Source organism: Rattus norvegicus, chromosome X (assembly GCF_036323735.1).
Source record: "Rattus norvegicus strain BN/NHsdMcwi chromosome X, GRCr8, whole genome shotgun sequence".
In the NCBI taxonomy this organism is placed as follows: Eukaryota; Metazoa; Chordata; class Mammalia; order Rodentia; family Muridae; genus Rattus; species Rattus norvegicus.
The window spans coordinates 121,655,388-121,673,746 of NC_086039.1; the positions used below are offsets into that span (position 1 = coordinate 121,655,388).

The 18,359-nt window shown below is 46.0% G+C and overlaps 2 protein-coding genes and 1 pseudogene across 5 annotated transcripts in view; 1 reads left to right on the forward strand and 2 right to left on the reverse strand.

The window, feature by feature from the left end:
• The window catches only part of Btg1c (BTG anti-proliferation factor 1C), a 43,300-nt gene extending 40,011 nt beyond the window's left edge, over positions 1 to 3,289 (reverse strand). Inside the window, exons 1-2 of one of the 2 annotated variants that reach the window (XM_063280382.1) lie at positions 3,148 to 3,289; positions 2,935 to 3,030 (exon numbers count right to left, since the gene is read on the reverse strand). The gene's annotated coding sequence lies outside the window, so the exon portion shown is untranslated. Of the gene's footprint in view, positions 1 to 2,934; positions 3,051 to 3,147 lie in introns of those variants that run through there. The other variant, XM_063280383.1, reaches the window with a different exon arrangement.
• Positions 40 to 18,359, forward strand: part of Ptp4a1l1 (protein tyrosine phosphatase 4A1 like 1) — a 65,176-nt pseudogene continuing 46,856 nt past the window's right edge. Inside the window, exon 1 of the transcript XR_010061338.1 lies at positions 40 to 3,757. The product of XR_010061338.1 is annotated as a protein tyrosine phosphatase 4A1 like 1 (transcript). The remainder of the gene's footprint in view (positions 3,758 to 18,359) is intronic.
• Btg1b (BTG anti-proliferation factor 1B) lies at positions 9,937 to 15,754 on the reverse strand. 2 transcript variants are annotated; one of them, XM_006257480.5, is made up of 5 exons: positions 15,665 to 15,754; positions 14,443 to 14,560; positions 13,766 to 13,861; positions 12,081 to 12,407; positions 9,937 to 11,314 (listed from the first exon to the last, which is right to left on the reverse strand). In XM_006257480.5, exon 5 carries the CDS (start codon positions 11,307 to 11,309, stop codon positions 10,824 to 10,826), a length of 486 nt encoding a protein of 161 aa, XP_006257542.1. In that variant the 5' UTR covers positions 11,310 to 11,314; positions 12,081 to 12,407; positions 13,766 to 13,861; positions 14,443 to 14,560; positions 15,665 to 15,754; the 3' UTR covers positions 9,937 to 10,823. The 2 variants fall into 2 exon arrangements, with proteins under 2 accessions (XP_006257542.1, NP_001073365.1); NM_001079896.1 differs by lacking the exon at positions 14,443 to 14,560 and adding an exon at positions 14,267 to 14,395 and having other exon boundaries at positions 10,509 to 11,314; positions 15,665 to 15,712.

An 18,359-nucleotide genomic window follows, 5' to 3' on the forward strand; every position in this document is an offset into this window, starting at 1 on the left:
TTGCCCGTTTCTCCCGACTCATACTCAAAGCACCGAGAATTTCAAGTGGAGTATACTGAATATTGAAGTAGACTTCAGGTTGCTTTTTGGTTTTGTTTGGTTTTCAGTTTTTGTTTTTGTTTGGAATCATTTCTGTATTCATTTTTTTAATTCTTTCATAACCCTATTGGGTGCTTTTTTTTTTATACTAAATTAACATGGCTCGAATGAACTGCCCTGCTCCTGTGGAAGTCACATACAAGAACATGAGATTTCTTATTACACACAATCCAACCAATGCGACCTTAAACAAATTTATAGAGGAACTTAAGAAGTATGGAGTTACCACAATAGTAAGAGTATGTAAAGCAACTCACGACACTACTCTTGTGGAGAAAGAAAGCATTCATGTTCTTGAGTGGCATTTTGATGATGGTGCACCACCATCCAACCAGATTGTTGATGACTGGTTAAGTCTTGTGAAGATTAAGTTTCCTGAAGAACCTGGTTGCCGCATTGCTGTCCGTTGTGTCGCAGGCCTTGGCAGAGCTCCGGGGCTTGTTGCCCTAGCATTAATTGAAGGTGGAATGAACTATGAAGATGCAGTACAATTCATAAGACAAAAGCGGCGTGGAGCTTTTAACGGCCAGCAACGTTTGCCTCTGGAGAAGTACCATCCTAAAATGTGGCTCCGCTTCAAGGATTCCAACAGTCATAGAAACAACTGTTGTATTCAATAAAACTAGGGTGCCTAATGCCATTGCCTTGGAAGAGGAACTTCAGATGGGACCTGATTTGTTACGTACCCAATGTGTCCACTTACCTGTGGAAGCTCCACGGGAATATTGAAAAAGTTTTACCAGGCCACATGCTTGACAGAATTGCAACCTCTATATTTGGGCTATGATCAACATGTTTGGACACTTAGCAAAAGATTTTTGCTGGTCAGCATTTAAAATGTGCTGATTATTTATACCAATTGACCTTTCCTAAAATAAGGTATTGAGTAATGTCATTAAATGTACTCCTGTGCCAGAATATTATTAGTCTATAAGGAATTTAGAAGGATTAGGTGCCAAAATACCCAGCACAATATTTGTATATTTTTAGCGTCATAACAGAACTAAAACTCCAAGAACTAAGAACTCTCCAGACCTTCCGTAGTGTATTCTAAGAACTCTCTAGACCTTCCATGGTTTATTCCTTCAGTCATTTCAAACACCGCAGGGCTTCTCTTGTTATCTGCCTGCTCACCCTATGTTTACATCTCCCACACGTACACCAGAATACATCAGGTTTGCTTAGCCATCATTTTTTTTAACTAAGTCTTGCAATGATTATTTAATGTCTCTGTCTTATTTTGTGCTGTTTTGGGAAACCTCCATTTGAAAATCAACTTTGTTACAGAAGCACATATCTTCAATAATGTCTCCAGACAAAAAGCCTTATAGTAAATTTAATGTTTGCACTCGGGGTGCAACCTGACAGGGAGGGCCTGAACAAGAAATAGGCCATCAGATTTTTATTGACAGGTGACACTTCCATATAATACCTAAGAGATTACCCCTAGAATTCTCTGAAACACTGGGGTTTTAGGAGTGTACAAGTCTGGGTTACCCACCAGGTTGAGTAAAGCCTTTGTGACCAAAGCAAGGCACAGGATAATTAATAATTTGACACCTCCAGGATAAGATATAGAGTTCTCACTGGGTTGGGGTGATATGCAGTCTGATTTGCCTCAGCTAGGGCAGAGATGGTAAGAGTGTGAAAACAAGCAGAGACACTGGAAAATCACCATGCTGGGCAATATGTTACAGACTCTCTGGTCCCAACTATTGCCTAGTTGTGTGAGAATGGTGTAGGAAGGCAGAGTCTTGGTTGCATGTATTAGTCTGTGCTACTGTATAAGCTGTTTGTCCACAGCTGGGACTGGGAGAGTGGTGCTGGTGGGGGCCTTTTTCACTCATAAGGCTGCGCTAAGATAGATCTAATTGACTGAATCGAGGCCTAGGAGTCTGAAGATGTTGGAGAGGAGTCTTCATCACTCACTAGGCTGGTCTTTTTGTTGCTCAGGCTATGTTAACCAAGCTAGGACTGTGAACCTGGGGATGGTGAAGGCAGTTGAGGATGTTGGCACTCACCACACTGACTTGGTTGTCATGTGACCCAGGCTTGGCCTTTGAGTGTGGGGAATATGGGATATTCATTAGGTTATGCTGAGGGCCAATCTATTTAAGCAGAACTTCACCTTAGAGTATGAGGATGTTGCAGGAGGAGAGAGTCTTGATCACTTACTAGGTTATGCTGGTAACCAGGTTGACTGACACCACAATGTCCTAAAATTATTAAGATAGCTAGCGAGGGCCCTATACTGATCATTTACTAGGATAAACTGGTAAGCCTGCAGCCTGACCTCATCAAGGCCTGGAATGTGGTGGATATCCTAAGGGTCCAAGTGTCCTGATCACTCACCAGACTTGAATAAAGTGCAGGCTATCCAACCCGAGCTAGGTCTCAGAGTATTAGTGTTACACCAGCAGGATAGACTTTCTAGCTCTAACTATACTCAGTCGTATTGACTCCGGCTAAGCAGAGAGAGCGAGGATAGTTCTGAGCTCAGAGGTTCTTAGAAACTTACAGTAGGGATTAAGTAAAGTCCTGAGTGAGCATGTATTGCTGACATGGAGAGGCACATGTGCATGTCATGGACCCCAATGCCTCAGCACCATGGAAGTGGTAAAGCTTTCTATACTTGAGATTCAGAGGGATGGGGAGGCATGGGGAGTTTGAAGCTAGAGGATATAAGATTTGGGGAACTTACTGGGACTGGGGAGTAACCCTTGAGTGAAATGGTTGGGATCATTCACTAGTCTGAGGTGTGGTATAAACCGTGCAACCTCATCTAGGCTGGAAGTATTAGCAGAACATCAGCAGGATAGGATATTGAACTCTTACCAGACAGAGCTGGGGCATGGTCTCTTGATTCCTCACCAGAATGAGCTGCTTCTCAGGCTGCTTCACCCAAGCTAGGCCTGGGACTGTGGAAATAACCTTGAAACACAGGGCTTGGGTCACTCACCAGGCTGAGTTTGCTGGGTAAACTGAGATACAAGCTATGCCTGGGAGACTTAGGATGATAGTTGACAGAATAGAAGTTTTAGTACCCACCAAGCTGAGATGATGCACTATCCAATTGCCCTAAGATAGCCCAGGGTACATGAGCATAGTTCTGGTGATGTTCTTGGGAACTCACTATGTTGGGGTGGTGCACAGACTTTGCAACACCAACTAGACCTGAACATGTGGGGATGATGTAATAAGGCTTGTTAAGGCTCTCTGGCCAGGCTAGGCTGCTAGGCAACCTTTGTGATCCAAGCAGGCTTGGAGTTGGGTCATGTTGCAGAGTGGCAGGCTTTTTTCAATCACCAAGGGGCTTGTGGCTAAACTTTCTGACATGAGGTAGGCCTGGGGGGTTGAGAATGATGGGGCAGAGCAGGGTTTGCTCACTTGCTGGCCAGGCTACATGACCCCAGCTAGTCATAAAAGTTTAAGACTGGGGATAATCACTCAGTTCAAAGACCCAGGTCATTAACTAGTAAAAGAAGGGACCCAGTCAGTGAAACATGAGCTTGGCCTGGAGTTATCAGGACAGCAGCAGGATAGTATCTTGAGCTCTCACCAGAAAGAATGGATGGTGGACAATCTGACTGACCCCAGCTAAGATAGTGGGTGGCGACACGGGCTGTTGAAGATCTTGAAAACTCACCACACTGAGAAGGTAATATATTCTCTGGGACGGCAACTAAGCCTGACGATGTGAAATGCTGTGGGAGGGGAGGGTCTTGATCACTTACCATTTTGGGTGAGTACCCAGACTTTTAAAAATTGTTTTGTAATCTCAACTAGGCTTAGAATTATGGGAATGACACAGGAGGGTTTAATGTGTCACCAGGCAAGTCTGTCTATTTGGTGATTTGCTTATTGAATAGAAGGCTCAGGAGTCTGAGGATGGTTCAGAGGTGATTATGGTTCTATATTGTTGCTCAAGATGTATGACCTAAGGTAGGCTTTGGGCCATTAACTATGATGATGATGATGATGGTGGTGGTGGTGGTGGTGATGGTGGAGGAGGAGGAGGGGGAGGAGGAGGAGGGGGAGGAGGGGGAGGGGGGAGGGGGAGGAGGGGGAGGGGGAGGAGGGGGAGGAGGGGGAGGGGGAGGAGGGGGAGGGGGAGGAGGGGGAGGGGGAGGAGGGGGAGGAGGGGGAGGGGGAGGAGGGGGAGGGGGAGGAGGGGGAGGGGGAGGAGGGGGAGGAGGGGGAGGGGGAGGAGGGGGAGGGGGAGGAGGGGGAGGGGGAGGAGGGGGAGGAGGAGGGGGAGGAGGGGGAGGGGGAGGGGGAGGGGGGAGGGGGAGGAGGAGGGGAGGGGGAGGGGGAGGAGGAGGGGGGAGGGGGGAGGAGAGCCCAGTTTCAATCACTTGCTGGTGTGTGCTAGTTTCCCTATTAGTGAAGCAATGGTGTAGAAGGAAAGGTGTTCTGAATCATTTGCCAGGCTCATCTGCATGATCAAATTTGAGATCATTTTCTAGTCTGAGTTGGAGCCCGAAGGCAACAGTCAGCTCCAGCAACCAGGTTTGCCAGATTTGTGAGGGGTTTGACACAAAGTAAGCTGAGTAGTATATAAGTACTGCATGATGTCTGGGGTTTTAATCTGTCACCAGGATGGCCTGGTGTCAAGGTTGCATCAGCCATTTTATTCCTGGAACTGTGGGAATGGATACCCTGAAAATATGAAGGTCCAGGTCACTCACCAGGCCAGGTTAGAATGTCAGCTGTAGGACCCACTCGGGGCCTAAAAGGGGTATTAGTAAGATACTGACAGGATAGGATATTGAACTTTGTCATAAGGGTGTGATGGTATACAGGCTAATTGACCCCAGATAGTCCCTAAAGCATGAAAACAGCTCTGTACTAATGAGGTGCATGGGAACTCATTCGGTTTTGTGACAACAGCCAGGCCTAGCACTGTTAGAATGGGATTTGAGGGCAGGATTTTGATCACTCACCAGCCTAGGCTGGTGTGCTAGGATGGTCAGGATCTTTGACCCCATTTTGATCCAAAATTGTGGAATCTGCATGAAACCAGATGTCTGGGCCACTGACCAGTCTGTGCTGGTCAGGAATATGCTTGATTTAGAATAGTCTTTAGAGTCTAAGACAGCTGCTTTAGGGTCACTCACCTGGGTGGGCAGTTGCTCAGGTTCTAGGAAGCAAGATGGTAGTATAAGGTAGATACCTGAGGGGAAACTCATGATCATTAGAGCCCTAAGGGACTCACTTCTCTCTGCTCCTGCTTGTTTCCATCAAGTCTTGGGAGTGTTAAAAAGGTAAGTGAGTGACGTCCAGGACTTAATGATTTAACTGATATAAGCTGGTGAGGAGGTGTCTTGAACCCAATTTGCCCTGGGATTGTAGGGATGGCACAGGAGTACAAGATCAGAGTTACCCATAGGCCAAACTTAACGTGTAAGCTATTTGACCCAAGCTGGGCCTGGGAATGTGGTGATAATGTGGATGGGGATGTTTTGTGGGCTGGGATGGTGAGCAAGAAGCATGACCCAAGTTAGACATGGAGACTCTGTGGAGACAGTGTGAGGGCAGGATCTTAATCAGTTCCCAATTTGGACTGGTAAATATGTAGCTTGATCCTGACTGGGTCTTGGGCTATGATGGTGGTACATAAAGGTGGGGCTGTTAGTCCCTCACCAAGGTGGCTTGGTAGTCTGAGAATGGTACAGAAGGGGAATCTAGATCATCCAACAGTCTAGGCTATTGTTCAAAGTCTAAGAGCCAAGATGGATCTACGAAGATAAGAGAGACAGGTGAGGATATTGGGCTCTCAGTAGCCTGTGCTGATGACCAAGGTACTTGACCACAGCTAGACTGGTGAGAAGTATTAAGATATAAATAAGATAGAATCTGCAGTTTTCATCAGCTTTGTGATAATGGATAGTTTGACCTGACCTCAGGTAGGCCAGGGAGAGGCAACTGAGACTCAGGACATTACCAAGCTGAGCATGTGTATGTACACTGGGACATCATCTAGCCCTGAAAGTGTATAGATAGTACATATGACAGGGTCTTGATCACATGACAGTCAGGGTGGGAGCCCTGCCCTGCTTGACACCATTTGGGTCTTTGGTTGTAGAGATGGCACAGGACATGGGTGTAAACCTCTCACCAAGCCTGGCTGTTTAGTGTTATGCTTGTCCTGAACTAAAACTGGGAGTCTGATAATGGTGCTAGAGAGGAAGTCTTGATAACCCTCTCCAGCTTAGATGTTTCTCAGACTGTATGACACAAGCTATCCCTGTGGTAATGATGCAGGCAAGTATGTGTATTGGACTCATTTTACTGGCCTGATGTTGAGGCCATATGACTTGATACTAGCCTGTCAGTTTGAAGAAGGTGAAGACAGATAAGAATCACTAGGCTGTGCTGACGAGAAAGCTGCTTCACCAGAGCTAAGTCTGTAAGCCTGTGAATAGTGAGCGAGTTAGGCAATTTGATCATTGAACCAGCTCTGTTAGTTCCCAGACTGCTTGACCCTAGCAGTTACTGGGAATGATAAGATGTTGGAGGAGGACCTGGTCTGGATAACTCACCATGGTAGGCTACTTAGCAGGCATCTTGACCTCAGCTCATTAGTAGACTAGGGATGGCACAGACTGTCAAGGTCTGCTTCCCTCATAGGCAGGCTTGTGTGCATGCATTGTAGCCCAAGTAAAGTCTTCGGAGTGTGGTAATGGTGGGGAAAGGTAGTATTCTGGTTCCCTCAACAGTCTGGGCTGATACAGACTGACTGGAATAGTGATATTACTAGCTAGCTTGATTTGGTATGGGAGAACGGGGTTCTGGGTTTGTTATTGAGGCTTATAGGTCTACAAGCTGCTTGACCAGAACCAGGTCTGAGAGTGTGATGGTACAGGACTATGTGCCCTTTGTCTCTTTCCAAGATGGGCTCGTGTTCAGACTGCTTCGCCTGAGATAGGCCATGGACTGAGGATGACCTTGGTGTAAAAGGCCCAGACATTCACAAGACTGTCATGCAGTGCACACTATATGACCCAAGCTAAGCCTGGAAGGATTCATATGATGCAAGCAGGTGCAAAATTGAGCTTCCACTATGACGTGATGACACACAGTCTGAATGACCCCAGATAGACCAGAGAGTACAAGATTATTTGAGTGGCCCAGATCGACTTCATTCACTAATCTGGGATGTTGTGTAATCTGTGTGACCCAAACTAGACCTAGGAGTGGGAGGAGAGTATATGAGGGTAGGGTCTTTATCTTCTGAATGTGGCAAAGGCAGGGAAAGGCAGTTTTCTGGGTCCATCAGCAGCCTAAACCAATACACACACAGCTTGCTTGAGCCTAGCTTAGCCTGTAATCATGGGCATGGAACTCGTGGGAAGGCTGTGGATTTCTAGGCTGTTATGTACCAACTATTTGAGGGGGATAAGCCCTGTGAATGAAGGGAATGTGAAGGCAGGTGGTGATCTCAAGCACCTATTCTGGGCTGGTAAACCGGATGCTGCAGGAAGAGAGAGACTTGACTCCTTGAGTAGGCTGGGCTGTTATCCGGGCTTCTTACTTCATACAAGTTCGGAGATAAGTCGTGGAGGAGGCCCAAGTCTTTATCACTAATCAAGGTAGTCGGGTGAGAAGGTAACTTGAACCTACCTGTTCCTGGGATTGTGGACATGTCCTAGAATGACAGAAGTTTGTTCAGCCCAGGATAGGTGAGTATAAGTGTGGTGATACTTGATACATTTGTGTTTGGTCACTCAGCAGTCGGCCTGGGACTTTTGAGATCACTTACTAATCTTGGTTTGTGTGGAAGACAAAGTTGTGGGTCACTAACCAGTCTCAGGCTCTGATTCCCTGAGAATGATAAAGCAGGGTAGGTTGTTGATCCCTCACCAGACTGGGCTCATGATCGACTGCACTGTTTCATGAAAACTAGGCCTGAGACTATAGGGATATCCTGACAGTGCAAGGGTCCAAGTCACATACCAGACTGCTTTAGAGTACACACTCTGTTACCCAAACTGACTGGGAGTATTAGTGAGACACAGGCAGGATCGAATATTGAGATCTTACTGTGGTGGGAAGGTGCCCAGTTTGACTGACCATTTCTAAGTCAGGGGGTATGAGGATGATTCAGGTAAGCAACGTTCTTGGGAGCTCACCATACTGGGCTCACATACCAACTGGGTCATAACTAGCTATATCTGGAAGTATGAGGTATATGTGGGAGGGCAGTCTTACACATTTTGCACCTAGCCCTGGGTTTCCAAGAAAGGTGCTAGACAAGGAGTCTTGATCACTCATGAGGGTAACTTGACCCCAGTCTGGGTTGGTGTCCAGGAGGCTTGACCTAGAGGCTGGAGATGATGGGGTGAACAAAGGAAGGCAACACCTTGGGTCATTCACCAGGCTGTACTGGTCAGGAATCTTCTGTCTGACTCAAAGTACTCCTTGAAGCCTGAGAAAGGCACTGGGGGTGACGTGAACAGAGCTGGGATATTACTCAAGATATAGGGCCTGACCTGGGCCTCTGAAGGAAGGTGGGAACATTGAATTCTCCTGGTCTAGCCAACCCAGCCTTGGCCTATGAGTGCAGAAAAGGTGAAGATAGCTGGTGACCTTGGGTGTTCATAGGCTGGAGGGACCATAAATATGCCTCAAATGAAACAGGGCACAGGGAACACTCTTGACTACCAGTGAGCAGTCAACTTTAGCTAGGTCTGGGTCTTTGGGGATGAGATGGGTTGGGGAAAGGTCTCAGTCACTCAAAGATCTGGCTTTTGTTCAGTCTTTCTGACTGTATCTAAGTCTCTAAGAAATTAGGGGTCTGACTCACTACCAAGCTTGACTAAGCGATAATGTGCTTACTCTAATTTCACCCTGAGAGTTTCAATTTGGTGCAGAAGAGTGAAGTCTTCTCGCCAAGGAGAGATACATCCCTGCAGAGGAGAGTCTTAGCAGGACAGACTGCTTCCCATGCTATTTCAGCGACGCATAGACCTAGAACGGTGAGGATAACCTCAGAGTGCAGGATCTGGTTCAGGCACTAGGCTGGGTTATGAAGTTCAGGCTATGGCACAGACAATTGTTGTGATACTGGAAGGATAAGATATGAGTTGCCATCAGGTTAGGATGGGACACAGTCTGATTGACCACAGTTAGGCCACAGAGTGTGAGGACAGCTTGGGAACTCACCATGCTGTGCTGGTGTGCAGCCTTTCTGACAACAGCTGAGCTCAGCAGCATTGAGGATGGCATGGGAGAACGTGGTCTTCACATGTGGGCATGTGATTTCAGGGATTACAATGGTGAATGAAGTCTGAGGGACTCATCAGGGAAGTCTGAGGGACTCATCAGGGGCTGGCCAAGACACTGATCTACTTGACCCAAATAGACTCTCTAGCCTGAGGAAGGCACTGCAAAGTGAGTCTTAACAACTCACCAGGCTGGGCTGTTCCTCTGATTGTGAGCATAATTGTGATAAAGACAAGTATGGAATTTGGGCACTCACTAGGGCGCACTGTCTACCCAGAAACACGAGGTTTCTTGCTAGTGTGAGCTGGTGCAGGGTAGCAGGGCTCTAGCTCACGACACCAGGCTTCACAGTAGATGCTTGACCCCAGTATGGCCTGAGAGTTTCAGGATGGCGAAGCTCAGTAGGTTGGGCTATAGTGTAGGGAGTACGACCCCAGCCGAGCCTGGGGTATTAGTAGAACAGCAGGACTTGGATGCGCTGTAGTTTGAACTCAGCTAGGCCAGAGAGTGTGCATATGGCCCAGATTCTTGAAAATGTACTGCACATGGATGGTGTTCTTCCTGTGTGGTACCAACCAGGCCTGCCAATGGCATCATAGACTAGACCATAGATTATTGTCAAACCTCGGATTTATCTTAGATTGTAAAAGCTAATTTCATGGCATTTCATGGCATTTCAAATACAGAAATCTGTGCAACTCTGTCACATGAAAATCTACCCAAAAAATAGTGGTTAGCAAAATTCATAAGAAAGATGATAAGTTTTTTGTACAAATTGGCCCTACAGTTTCTAAAAATAATTTTACTTAGTATTAGAAAACTATAAACTATAACACCAGTTCAGACAGTGCCTTTTAAAGGGCCCTTTAAAAGCCTGTTGCCAAGGCACATTCTGGTCCCTACATTTAAAACTGAAAACACTTTCCCCTGTCATATGATGACCTAGTTGTCTTTATGTACATTTTACTAATTGCATGCTTAAAGGATTGAGCTTTCTTACTAAAAGACCAAAAAGTTACTGAGATAGCTGGACAGATGTCTCATGAGACCTGTTTGTTCTAACAGAGATCCAAGGAGTAGTTTCCAGAATCTCAGGGTATCCACTTCCCTGTTCTGACTTCTCCCAGCATTCTATTCAAGTGGCCCAGAGAAACACAGTCAACAATTCAATCACATACATAAAATAGAAAATGAAATGAAATTAATTTTTTCTTAAAGGGACTGATGTAACAAGGATTGGGATAAACTAAAACCAACTTATGACTTCACTCCCTAAAAATAAAGTGAATGCTTGCTTGAACTCACAGACTATTACATCACTGAAAGATACTATTCAAACTATAGCCGTGTCACTTACAAAATATCAACACGATCTCATTCCAGATCTTCACAGCTGTGCCATGGTTTAAATTCAATAATCCATCCCCAAGAGGAGCCCACCCAAAGCAAAAATCAAATTTATCCGTCCATTATAAGATGATCCATCCGTAGACTGTATCTTAACCTGATACAGTCATCATATTGTAGTTTTTAGAAGGGCTTGTTCTGCCCAAAAGAGGTTCCTCCTTACAGCTGCTTCTGCTATCTACTGTTTGAGCGTTGGTGCTGTTTTGAGAGCTACCTCCCACTGGTGAGGCTTCATACAGCACACAGATGGAGCCATCCTCTCCAATCCTGTAGGACACTTCGTAGGGGTCAACCCACAGTGTGAGTTCACTTGGGAGAAGCCTGAACAGCTCTCGGCTGCTCAGTCCAATCTGCTGGGCTGCCTGGCCGACCAGAGGATCCATTTTATGGTTAATACGAATACACCTGTAACCTGAACCCTTGCAGGGCTTCTCTGGGAACCAGTGATGTTTGTAGTGCTCTACCAGTAGCTCCTGCAGGCTCTGGCTGAAGGTCTGTAGCTGCTGCTCATTCCTGAGGCCCCTGGTGCACAGGAACTTGGAGATGAAGGTTGCTGCAACACAGATCTCGCCAATCATGGTGGCTGCAATGATTAAAAAGGGAGATGTGTGGGGGTGTCCCTGAAGGCACAATGGCCACCCTAGCTACCAGAACCAGGTGCTCTAGAGAAAGTAAGTGTGTGAGGCAGCTATTTGCTCTAGGGGTCTTTTTCAAACTTTTCTTTTAGAGGAAAAAGTTACTGTGGAGAGAAGAGATGAGAGGAGATGGCTAGACTGGTCACATCATTTTGCCCTCCTCAACCACCCTCCCACCAGCTCAGTAGCTTCTGAGGACCTCAAGAGTTATAGTTCCAGTTCCAAAAGACAAAATCACTTGCATTCTTAAAGACATGTTAAGTGAAAACAAGCTGAGCACACAGAAAAACACGAGTACATATCTTGGCCTTTTGAGTGCAGGGAAATGGAACACGGTCACTAAGATTGCGGACAGGCAGTGTGGGGATGGGGATAGAGATGGGGATAAGTAGATCACTTTGATTCCTGACTATGAGGCTGGTCTTATTCCCAGGCTATTCTGTCCCAACCTGTAATGTGATCATTAGTTTGGTTCAGTGGTGGGGAGATGGTAGCATGGATCATACACCAGTATGGGCCACTAAGCAGGCAGCTTGGCCCCAGCTTATGCTGGCCCTGTGTGGTTGGCACAGCAGGGCATATCCTAAGCTAGGTCTGGGGGGTCTGTTAATGTTCTACATGATCAGGCTTAACAGGTCAAGATTGATGGACAAGCGTGATCCAAGCTATGTCTGGGAGGTTTGAGTGTAAGAGAGCAGGGTCTTGATTACTTACCAATTGTTGGCGTGCAGGTTTATTGACTTCAGCTGGGCCAGAGACAGGTCTGATGGCACAAGAGTGTAAGGTCTCGGTCACTTATGAGGTTGGCTTGCACACAGCCTGTGCGACTGAAGCTAGGCTTTTGGGAGTATTGGTACGCCAGTGGTAGAAAGGACCTTGAACTCTCGCGAGGCTGGGATGGTACACAACGAGCAGTGGAAAGGACCTTGGGTTCTTGCCAGGCTGGGATGATTGGTGCTCAGCCAGCAGCAGGACCTTGAAATCTTACTAGTTGGAATGGTGCACAGGCAGCAGCAGAAAGAATCTTAAGCTCTCCCCAGGCTGGAATAGTACACAGTATAGTTGGCTTCAGCTAGACAATGGGCTGGCCCAAGCAGTGAATGTCTCAGGATCTTACCAGTCCAGCATAATGCCCAGACTGCTTGAAACTGTATGAGCCTGGGAACTTGGAATGGTGTGTTGGGTAGGGTCCTGGATCAGTCATGAAACTGAGGCACACTGACTGAACATGCCAGGACTGGGATATGGGAGAGGATGGCACTGTCTTGACATTCCTCTAGTCTGCCTAGTACCTGGGCTGCTTGACCCCGACTAGGTCTGAAACTCTGACGATGGCTCAAGAGGGCAAGTGTCTGAGTTATGCACCAAGCAGTTCTGGCCTATGATCAGGTGGACCTGAACTAAGCCCAGGGGTGTGAGGAAGGCACAAGGGGGAGTGTCTTGAACAGTGACCAGCTTCTACTGTTGCTCAGGCTAAAACGCCAAAGTTAGGTCTGTGAAAGGGATGAAGGCAAGTGTATTTATTGGACTTTTATTAGGATGTACTGATGAGCAAGGTGCTTGATTCAGCTAGGCCTGGAAGTGTGAGATTGGGTGGAATAAAAGGTCCTAATCACTCAAGATGGTCTTCTGTTGCACATACTGTTTGTTCTAAACAAGTCTTTGATCGTTAGGCTTCTGAGTGAGGGAGAATCTGCTTGAGCACTCACCCGAGTATACTGGTGGGTAGGTGGCATAGTCCTATACAGCTCTGAATATATGGGGATGACAAGGAAGGACAAAGTTCTAGGCCAAAACGAGGTGGCTTGTGTGCAGGCTAATGTGACCTAAACTAGCCCCGGTAGAGTAATCGTATGTCTGTCACTTACTAGTCTGGTCTGGCACATAGGATGCCTAGAATTGTGAGACCACACTGTAGTCTGCAGTATAGCATCAGGAAACATTCTTGTTCACTAATAAGTCTTGGCAGGCCTCCAAGCTAGGGCAAGGAGTGTGAGAATGGGGCATGAGGGCAGGGTCTTTCTCCTCATTTAGGTAGTGCCCAGGCTGCTGCAGCCATTCTAGGCCTGGGAATGTGAGGGTGTTCTAGGTCTTTCACCAGGCCAGCTAGAGTACAGACATTGCTGCTTAAGCTATTAGTGTATATTAGCACCATACCAGGAGGACAGGACCTTGAGATCTCACAAGGCTACTATGACATGCAATGTAATTGACTCCAATGTTTTACACTGGATGGGGATGGCTATGGCAAGTGAGATTTGTAGGAACTCACCAGGCTTTGTGACAATTACAGGGCCTTATGGATGGAGGGTGTAATGGTAGAGCTTGATCTTGGCCACTTAGCAGTCTGGGCTGAGAATATGGGGCTTACATGGAGGACAGTGGTCTGGGACACTCACCAAAATGTGCTGGTCTGTGCTTTACTTCACCAGAGCTCTGAGGTGGCTGGTTGATGGTGAATTTTGTTCTATCACTGGGTTGATCTCTTCTCCAGGCTGTGTAGTCCAAGTTCATGTTAAGAGGGTACATGAGAGGAAGAGTCTTGATTACTAGGATACTCTTTGTTTCCTTTAGTCTATATTTCTTGACCCCCAAGAACTCTTGGAACTATTAGAATCCTCTCTCCTCCCTCCTTCTCTCTCTCTCTCTCTCTCTCTCTCTCTCTCTTTCTCTCTCTGTGTGTGTCTCTGTGTGTGTGTGTGTGTGAGTGTGTGTGTGTGTGTGTGTGTGTGTGTGTGTGCGCGCGTGCTCGTGCCCACATGTGTATATGTGTGAATGTATGTATGTATGTATGTATGTATGTATGTATGTATGTATGTATGTATGTATGTGAGTGTCTGTCAGGGTTGGAGAGTGTCAGTCTGTCAGGGGTGAGAAGCATCCAGAACTTGATCACTTACCAAAGTAGGCTTAGTAACATGCAGCCTGTCCACAAGTCATCCACTGATTGTGGGGATGACACAGGAGAACAAAAATATGGTTCCCTTACAGGCCGAGCTTGTTTGCAGGATTTTTGACTCAAGCTAGACCTGGAAGGGTGGTAACGGAAGGAGAAAATAGGATCAAGATCATTTACCTGCTTGGGCTTGTCCACAATCTTCCTGATATTGTGAGATCACTCCTTAAATCTGAGCAGCTGTCCGCGTCACAAAGGAATCTTGACTTGCCTGGGAGCTGCTGGAGTGGGACCATGCCTGGGTGTGTGAGAGTGATACCAGAGTATGGGGTCTAAATCCCTCACCAAGAAGGATGTGGGTTTGTGGAGATGTCCACAGAGTGCCCAGATCTTTCACCAGGCTTAGATAGAGTGCAGACTGTGTTCCACCATCTAGACCTTTGAGGGTTAGTACCACTCCAGTCGCATAGGGTTTTGTTCTCTCTCAGACTGGGGTGGTATATAATCTTATCTGCCCCGGCTAGCTCAGTAGTGTGAGTAATGTTGTGAAGGTCATGATCATGAACCATTCTTAACTGCGAGCCTTGCCTTGTGTCCCCCAGCTGAGTCTGAGAGCCCAGTAATGGTACGGATTGGCAAGGTTCTAAGGTACTAGAAAACTGGGGTGCTGAGTAACAAGGTGACCCAGACTAGGTCTGAGAGTGTGAGTATTGTATAGAAGAACAGGGACTTGATCACTCACTGGTCTGGCCTAGTGCCCAGGCTGCTTGATACCAACAGGGCCAGAGAATCTGAAGATGGCAGAGGAATTCACAGTTTAGGATAACTCATCAATTTAGTTGGAGAGCTGTTTAACCTGAACTAGGTTAGGGAGTCTCTGGATGTTTATGGTTGGGGAGTCTTCACCACTCACTGAATTGGGCTGTTGCTCAGTCTCTATGGCCCAAGGGAGGCCTGGGGATATTGGGTACTCACAATGCTGGCCTGGTAGACTGGTTTCCTCGGATCATAACATCACTTAATAACCTGAGCTATTCTGATAGACAGGAGTCTAGGTAACTAATCAGACTTGGCTGATCAGTGAACTGCTTGACCCAAACTCAAATCTGAGTGTCAGCATGATTCAGTAAGATGGGGTCTTGATTCTACACTAGGTTATGTTGGGATACGGGATATTCAACCCAAGCTAGGCCAGGGAATATTATGAGGACACCCCGGGATAAGATCTTGGTCTCTTACTATACTGAGATGGTGTCTATTCTGATTGACCCCAGTAGGCCACAGAGTATGAGAATGGCTCTGGCTGAGAGACTTCCTAGGAATTCACCATCTTAGGCTGGTGTACCAACTGTGTAACACAAGCTAGACCTGGAAATATTAGAACAGATGGTTGGTTACTTACCAGTCTGGGCTGGTGCCAGCCTGCTTGACGTGAGTGTGGTAATGGTTGAGGATGGGTGGGGTTCTGAGTAAGTCTCCAGACTGTGCTGGCAGTCAGACCACCTCCTATTGTGAGATCATTGCTATTCTGACATGGTGGGGGAGGGGAGGGGCCTGTGTAACCAATAAGGCTGGGGGATGGGATGATGCTGAGGAGTGCCGTGATGCTTCACCCAAACCAGCCATGTGACTGGAAGATAGTTTTAGAATTGTCACTTGTCATTTTTTCTGCCAACTTTGCATTGAAGAATGCATGGCAAGAAATGAGAAATAAACTATCTTCCAGGATAGTTTTTCAAGGGACGATTTAATTTACTGACCCAGAATAGGACACAGATATTATCGAGCTATGTACTGCAGATCTGTTATGTTGTTGTTGTTTATTTTGTTTGGGGGATTTTTGAGACAAGGTTTCTCTGTGTAGCCCTGTCTGTCCTGTAACTCACTCTGTAGAGTGGGGCTGGCCTTTAAGTCAAAGATCTCTTCAGAGCACATTATTAACTTTGTTTCAAAGTCAAGAGGGAATTTCTTTTTTCTGTAAAAAGTATTGTCATAGATCTCAAGAAACATGTTTACACAGGTGACCACTGGTGAAGTGCAAGTCAAGGCACGATAAAGCAACATCAGTCAGTGTCACAGGTCGAGGCATGATAGAGCAGCATCAGTCAGCATCTTTCTTTAAAGGTGACAGATCACTGCAAGGAAGAGTCAGATGAACTGAATGACTGTCCCGTCAAAAAAAAATAGAATTTAGTCCTGAAAACTAATTAGACCAGCAGGAGCCTAGCTTGACTGGTCCCTGAAAGGCTTCACCCAGCAGCCAATGGAAAAAGACACAGGGACCCACAGCCAAGCATTAAATGGAGTTCAAGAGTCTTGTGGAGGAGTTGGGGGAAGGATTGGGAGACCCAAGGAGGATGGGGTCTCCACAGTAAGACTAGAGTGGACTAACCTGGACCATTGTGGGCTCCCAGAGACTGAACCACCAACCGGATTTAGCATGGGGAGCACCTGAGTCTCCACCACCACATATGTATCAGATATGAAGCTTTGTCTTCATGTGGGCCCCCAAACAACTGGAGCAGGGAGGGGGAGGGGAGGCTGACACTGAACCTGTTGCCTGTCCGTGGATCCTATTGCCCTGGTTGGGCATCCTTGTCTGGCTACGGTGATGGAGGGTGTGCCCAGTCCTGCAGTGACTTGATGGTCCAGGGTGGGTTGGTGCAGGGGTATTGCTCTTTGAGCATTTGAAGTTGCGCATAAAGCTGTAGAACCATCTCATTGTAAAGAAAGCTCCTCCCCTACAGTCGTGACTCTATAGATCAGGGATATTTTTGCATCCCCAAGGACAGGAAAAGACTGACACACAAGCAGTGAATCTTGATGAGGAAGCCTTCCTGATTTCCCCAAACCACATGTGTGCAGTTTCAAGAGCATCTAACCAACCTCTTGAGCATTTTCCCACCTGTATGGGTTTATTCACATAATTTCATAGTGATATTTTAAAGACAATAAAACTTGGATTCCTGTTTAAACCTGTGACATTTAGTTGAGTCATGCAAACTATGATCCACATAAGAGTCAGGGGATAGAGTCACAGATTATGAGAGGAAGTTTGCTAAACGAGGCAAGAATACCATGTGGTCTTCATGTGGTTTAAATCAGAGTCAGTCCTGTTGGGATCCAGAGAAAGCCTACAGGACAAAGCATAGTTGTAAAGCCTCTGGTCCCTCATCATCTTTCATAATTTTGCTGTGTTTCTGTAGGTGTCAGTGGGGATTAAAGTATAAGTTTATTTTTCAGGCTGCTCCTTAATAAGTTAATACTTTATCCCCTGGGTGTGTTTATATATTTGGGGTTTTTTTTTTTGAGTCATAAATGAGCTTGTTCAATTAAGGTTTATTCTTCCGAATGATCTCAGAAACTAGACTTTCCTGGAGTTGGTAATGGGAGATAACAAACAAAAACAAATTAAAACAGACAATGGCCCTGCATATTTATCTAAAACTTAGTTTGGAGATCATCTTCCCTTTTCTGTGAACAGCATAAATAAATCTGAAGAGGTATCAACGCAAACATTAACATTTTTTACCCAGTAGCTGTAATAATTTAATTGCTTAAAGCTTTAGGATTTATGCTAATAAATTATAAGAATTCTTGATGTACACAGAGGTCACTCTTCAATGTTGAAGACATACAAATCCTAGCTAAGTATCATGTACATACCTTCAATAACTTACTCAGACCCACACAAACCTTTTCTCATTCTCCTTTCCATCCCTAACATCTTCATATGGAAATCTTTTCATCTTTACATCCCTTTCTCCTTGTCTTCTAATTAAAGTAGGCACCCAGAAAGCAAATTTTTTATCATCAGTGTATTAAGCCAACAATACATCTATTTTGTGAGGTTGTTTTTCTCAGGAATCCTGATAGCTCTTTGGAACAAGGTAGGTGTTTTTTTGATTTTTTAAAAACATTTGAAGGAGACCATTGTTAGGAATGTCCTTGTTCTCAACAGGCTATGATAAGATATTGTAATTAGGGAGTAAAGGGTTTTTTTTATATTCGGCATGGACATAAGTTCTTTATCACCCTTAGAAACACTTTGTTCTAAAGTGTTCTGTCCGTTTTTGCCATGGATATGTTTAGCCCTA